The following is a 6,272-nucleotide window of genomic DNA, read 5'->3' on the forward strand; positions in this document are numbered from 1 at the left end:
AGCCGCACCTCTGATGACTGTAACAGGCAGCGCTTGCTCTCTTTTGATATCCTATCAGCTGGGTTTATCGGAGTATCAGACACAACCTCCTCACTCTAGGACTTGTCCCTTCTGGCCAGCTCACTCTGCAGAGCGGGCAGGGGCTGCGTGGGAGCTCACCTCTCATTTCAAGGAATCTTAATCGCAGGTTTTAAGCTACTTATTTACTTTTTTTGGGCTGTGCAGGAAGTCTGAGCTTGGGAAAAAAAAAAAAAGAAGACGACAGGAGTATAATTACCCTGGCACGCCTGCATTCCCGCTCCAGGCTCGGGTGGGGAAGGACGCTTTCTCGTCGGAGCCAGGAAGAGGATCTGATCCCTGGAGATCATCGCTACAAACGTGGGTAACTGAAACCTGCAGCCATGCTGAAACAGATCTTATCGGACATGTACATCGATCCTGACCTGCTGGCAGAACTCAGCGAGGAGCAGAAGCAGATCCTCTTCTTCAAGATGAGGCAGGAACAGATCCGGCGGTGGGAGGAAAGAGAAGCTGCTGCGGAGAGGGCTTCGGTGAAGAAGCCACCACCGAGGAAAGGTGAGTCTCTACCTGCCGCCGCTTCCCCTTCTGACACAGACCTGGCCAACTCATCTGCTCCCTAGAAATTGAAGGTAACGTGTTCTTAGAGTAATTTCTTCTCCCGGGAACACATCACAATCGTATTTCCAAACCATGACTAAACCTGGCCCCAGTGGGGTAGTTTTGGCCAGGCACACAACGTGTTTACTCCATTACTCCATTACTCCTGGCCCAAACACTCTGTCCTTGACCAAATTGCTCAACTCCCAGAGCTGGGACAACAGGGCTTACGTGCCCCCAGGAGATACATCTCATTAAGATTCCCGCTAAATTTGGCCTCTGAATCTGTCTATAAAATAACCACAGATTTGAACTATGTCTGTCCTGGGGCACCAGTTCTGGGGGGTGGGGGTCCTGTTGTGCCTTTAGACCTGAAGTCCCCTTGGAGGATTACACAGCGTGCTGGCTCCTAGGGAGGTTGTGCTCTTCTCCCAGTCTCTTCTTCACTCTCACACACTTTGGGGAGGGCAGCGGCAAGGAGTTAAAGCAAGAAAGCAAATAGTGGCGAGTCTCCTGCCTTGCCCCCAGGCTCAGAAATGCCTCCTTCACCCACCTGGCTCCAGTACTGTGAAATGCAATGGGAGGTGTGTGCTGGGTGCGAGCCGAGCTTTCCTCCACGCTTCTGGAGAGGCTCTGCCATCGGCAGCAGCCGGGAGGGGACAGCGAGTGGGACACAGGCCCTGCACAGTTTGCCAAAGAGCTGCTTCTTTTCCAGCCAACGGGAAGTCGGTGACATGGAAGCTCGGTGCCGACAACGATGTCTGGGTCTGGGTGATGGGCGAGCATCCTTCAGACAAGTCGTACGCGGCCATCTGCGAGGAGATCCAGGCACAACGGACAAAGCGGTTAATGAGAGAGCAAGGCAAAGAGGGCAGGTAAGCACCCTTCAGCTGGAGCACTTGGTGGGCAGATGGGGAGGAGAAGGCATTTCTGGAGTCCTGTCCTAGTTTTGAATCGTGGAGTTCAATTTCCTGTTCTGCAGAGCTGCATTTCTGAGAGATCTGCAACGTCTTATGTAATGCAAACAAGTCGGTGTTATAGCTTTAAGTTATTTTCCTCACAGTGAGGCTTTGTTTCGGAAGAAATGCTGGTGGCACTGATGTTTTGTTTTTTGTGGAGGGCTGTTTACACTAAACTCAAGGACTGTTTTTCAGTCTTTGCCTGCACCTGCATTTGTAGTTTCCTTTGGCTTTTTTTCCCCTTCTTTCTGCACAAGAGGATGGGAGGAAGGAAAAGCCCAGGGTTTTCTGGGATAGAGGACCCAGGTGTGATCCAAGCTGATAAACAGAATGTATTTATATGCCATAAACATCATATTCACTATAAATTGGGGAGTAAGCGAGCGGCTGCATGGTGTTCAGCTGCTTGCTGGGCTAAACCACGATAATCCTCTCCGCAGTGACTATTGTTATCACTGTCCTACTCAACTTGCAGGCAAAGGTTGGCTTTCTGCGAGTACCCACGCTGCTGGCAGAGCTCAGCTCCAGCCTGAGGCTTTGCCCCGGCTCATTGAGCCTCCCGTGGTATCGCTCCAGCGCCGTGCTCTGTGCAGACCACAGGAAATGCTAACTCTGTTATTGCAGCAGGTGATATGTTTGGATTGCTTTGATTCACTGATGGGTGCCCATGCACAGCAGGATGACAGTTACTCACCACGAGTCATGAATCTAATTATTCTGCCCTACCTGATACGGAGATCCGATAGCTGCCTGCATCGCGCCGCTCCATCACCGATGCTCAGGGAGCAGAAAGCGACTCCCTTGGCTTCCTAAGTCCTCTCTCTCTTGCGTTTCAGGGAGAGCGACTCCTCTGTAACACGGTCTCTACATCCAGAACCAGGAGTCCTGGGTGAGACGGATCTTCATGGGATTAAAAAAACCACCGCGGAGGAAAAGAAGGAAAATGGGAGAAAAAACACTGCTGCTACAACAGGGAGAAGCCAGGAGCTCACAAAGGTAGTTTTCCCCCTTTCCTCCATACCTATCAGATATATGTGCTGTGAGATCTAGGAAGTGCAGCAAATCCTGGTTGCTATAAATAGAAATTTGACCAAGACAAAAAGCCAACCGACTGTTAAGGCTTTTTTTTTCTGTAGTGCAGAGAAGAAGCCGTGCCATTACATCCTTAGGGCTCGGGAGGTCTGAGTGCTATTCACAGATCTGCTCTGTGCTGCAGATACGCTACTCTGGATTCCTGTGGGTAAAAGAAGGGTCGCAGGACTTGCCCTCCTGCTCTGTGCCTGGTTCAGAGAGCTTTTTGGGCAAGAGTGGAAAGGCTATCCCAAGATCTGCCACAGCCCTCAGACAAATCACCTCTGTGTATAAAAGAACACATGAAGGCAATTCTACCAGCATCCTCTGACATGCATATTTTAGCTCCCTTTTTTGGGGGAGGCATGTGTGTGTGTCTTCTGAAATAGCTAGAAAATAACTTAAAACCCTTAACAGCCTAGGAGAGCTCCAAATGCAGTAACTCCAGTGTCTGCTTTGCTGAGGTGTTTCATTACACACCTATTTTTTTTCCCTAGCAATAAATACTTCTCTGCTTTGTAATGCTACAAAGAGCCATTTGCAGAGAGGTGAGAAAAAGATGAGTTAAATGAAGCGCCCGTGCAACCACCGTTGAACAGAAGGAACTGAACATCCTGCCAGTTTAACGGGAGCAGTCCAACTCATTCAGCAGAGCTTTCATTCTGCCTTTTGCTGCTGACTTGTATGAGTGTAAACTCTTTTCTTACACAGCCGCTCCGTATATCAGTACAAAAAGCACGATAACTCAAGGCTGGGTTTTGGCCAAGCGCCTCTCCCGCTGGTACCTAAATACGGTGACTCTCCTTTATCGAAAGCCTCTGAGTCACACGGGGTTTTTCTTAGCACTGTTTGCTGAAGTTGAGCAACTGTGTGGGAGAATCGGTTTGTTATATTCTGGCTTTTTCTTTTCAAATTAGGCTATTAGTCACAGCTGACAGAGAAACTCCCCCAAACCAAAAATCCCACCAACACCAAAAAAATCTAACCCTCTTTTCAAAGTCTTGGAAATATGGTTTGTATATTTTAGTCTTGTTTTCTGATGTTGTATTATTGGTAATTTCTTCTATTATTAGTATTTTTCCCCAGGTTTTTGCTATTAGAAGGAAGGATCCAGACATGAAGGCCCCTCTTGCATTTTCTAGGCCTGCAGAGAGGCTTTTTTCTCCCCTCCCTCGTTCCAGTGCTTCCCCCAAGATCTGGTTCCCACTGAACCTGAGGGATCCGGGCATTGTGCTCTGTCTGCTGCAGGGTGTGGGTGTTTGAGCTGCTTCATAATCCTTTGGAGTTCCTAGTTCCCTGTCAAGGAGATGTTGGAAAGCCACATTTGTATTAAATATTAGCCAAGGAGGTGATGAAGATAAGACAAAGCGTGTCCTTGGAGAGCAGCATGGTATGGTTAACTCGTTACTTACCATGCGATGGGAGGCAGTCGGTCCAATGGGGAGTGTGTTTGCTCAACGACAAGGCCAATCGTTTGTCTTCCAGGGCAGGTCTCAGCTGGCAACTGCTGCTCGCTAGACTGGTTTGTAGGGAAGAGCTGACAGCGGCTTTGCTGCTGGTTGGGGCAGTCTGACGAGCAAGGGTTTGCAGTGCCCCAGCCACAGCAGCACCCGAGCACGGGCAGGGAAAGGTGTGGACAGCAGGTTCTGCCAGGGCTGGCTCTAGAGGGAGGGAGGAAAGGGAGGTGGTCTGCTCCCTGGGAGCATTGCTTAGCAATCTTAGACGATCCTGACACCCCCAAATTCTCCTCCTGTGGTGTATTAGGAGGTGAAAAAAACCCAGTGTTTGTCAGAGAAGGCTGGCAGGAGTTAACATAAATGTCACATCACTGTTTCTGCATGAAACACCTATTCCAAAAAAGAGCATTTCATTTCTCACCGCTCTTTTCCTCCTCCCAGAGGGAAGCCAGGGATGTTCACCAGATGCTGGCAGCCTGTCACCTGAGGAAGCGTGGCATCCAACAGGTGAGTGCCAATCTAGGATGCTCCTAACACGTTGAGTGGGGTCCAGACTTTATCCTACAGCCCCAGTCAGCCTCAGAACCTCATCTGACCCATGAATATCCTCACCTCTTGGACCAGTTTCCTCCAGCGTTGCTATGCTCCTCGTGTGTGGTGTGATGATTTAGGGATGATGATATGAAGCAAGCCAGCCTGGCAGACAGGAGATAGTCCTGATGAGAGAATCTGTATGTTGTTGAAATTGGAGGGCTTCACAATAAATAAATAGATTTTCCAGTATTTCAAGACTACCTAAAAAGCAGGGCTAAACCTAGCCTGAGACAAAGCCCTGAACATACTGTTTCTATCATAGATGAAGGAAGCACAGAGGAGAAATTCAGGAGAAGAGACCACAGCTCCCCAGGAGGCCGTACCACAGAGCCAGCCCAGCTCGGAGAGCCGCAGGACGCCGCAGAAATCGGATGAGAACGAGCCTGAATGGCAGGAATCCTGTAAGATCTTAGGATGACCTTTTCCTATGGGACTGTGTGGGGTCATCTCATCTTGATCATGCAACACTGGAACTGAATATTTGGTCGTGGGTGGAGAGTGCTGCCAAGAAACACAGCGCTGCATTATCAGAAATATTTCTGAGTCTGCACGGCATTGAGACCAGAGCTGGGCAGGGAAATGGAAATTTTTTTACTACAGAAAAGTCACTGTTTGTGATCATTTCGTGTTTTCAGTCTTTTCTATATTTTGATCGAGCTGTTTTTAATTGAAATATAGTTGCAAACATTGAGAACAATGCCAATATGTCATATGCTGGCATATGGCAGTCCTCAGAGACACTATTAAAACAAGCAACAAACACGGACCACATAAACATAGCTGGGATAATTAATTTTAACCCAGAAGCTGGCTTTTTTTGCAGTAACCATTTCTCCTGAGGACAGGGATAATGAGTGACAGGGGCTAACTAAGAAGGGCAATTTCAAAAGCACTTGGTTTGACACAAACTCCTTTCACTGAAGTGATTTTAGTCCTTCCTGGGCTTCAGAAGCGAGCAGGGAGGGTTTTGCTGCTCAATAAAACTCAGTTTTGTGCAGGAAGTCAGTGCAAAGCCAAGGTAACAACTCCTTTTTGCACAACACGGAGCCGTATTGCGGAGAGGTGGGAGAAACATGAAAAAAGAGGCTGTGTGAAACATAAACAAGGACGTCCCTGCTTCCCTGGCATCCAAACACGATCCCACCTACGCAGAGCCCTGCTTCATCATCTCATGTAATGAATCCAAACGATAGGAAGGAAAACAGTGTGAGACTTGCAGCAGCATCCACCGCTGCTGCCAAATGCTTCCTGAAGGAGAACCTGATGCGTTTTTTTTCCCCCCGCTGCTCAGTAGATGGCAATGCTGTACTACCAGTTGTTTGTACTTTAGGCCAGGGGTTTTATTTTTCTTACTGATTTAAAAAAAACCCCCAAGCATATCTGGAGTTGATGATAAAAGCAAGGAAAGAACTCGCCTAACTCAGGCATTGCTGGTTAGTCCTACAGACTCCAGGCTGAGCTACTGAATGCAACCTACAGAGTCAAGGCAGGGTTTCAGCAAAAAATGCCCAGCCAAGTTCTCCACCTCCCGTAACAGTTTCAGCAGGCTTCCCTCCCAACCTTAAATAAACAT

General features: G+C 48.5%; 1 protein-coding gene across 1 annotated transcript in view; it reads left to right on the forward strand.

The window, feature by feature from the left end:
* Positions 1–401: 401 nt before the first annotated feature.
* The window catches only part of SH2D4A (SH2 domain containing 4A), an 8,396-nt gene continuing 2,525 nt past the window's right edge, over positions 402–6,272 (forward strand). The window contains exons 1-5 of the mRNA XM_010184510.1: positions 402–576; positions 1,334–1,493; positions 2,414–2,573; positions 4,547–4,612; positions 4,962–5,100. Coding sequence (XP_010182812.1) covers positions 402–576; positions 1,334–1,493; positions 2,414–2,573; positions 4,547–4,612; positions 4,962–5,100 — 700 coding nt within the window. The remainder of the gene's footprint in view (positions 577–1,333; positions 1,494–2,413; positions 2,574–4,546; positions 4,613–4,961; positions 5,101–6,272) is intronic.

Source organism: Mesitornis unicolor, unplaced genomic scaffold (assembly GCF_000695765.1).
Source record: "Mesitornis unicolor isolate BGI_N332 unplaced genomic scaffold, ASM69576v1 scaffold2995, whole genome shotgun sequence".
NCBI classification, from domain to species: Eukaryota; Metazoa; Chordata; class Aves; order Mesitornithiformes; family Mesitornithidae; genus Mesitornis; species Mesitornis unicolor.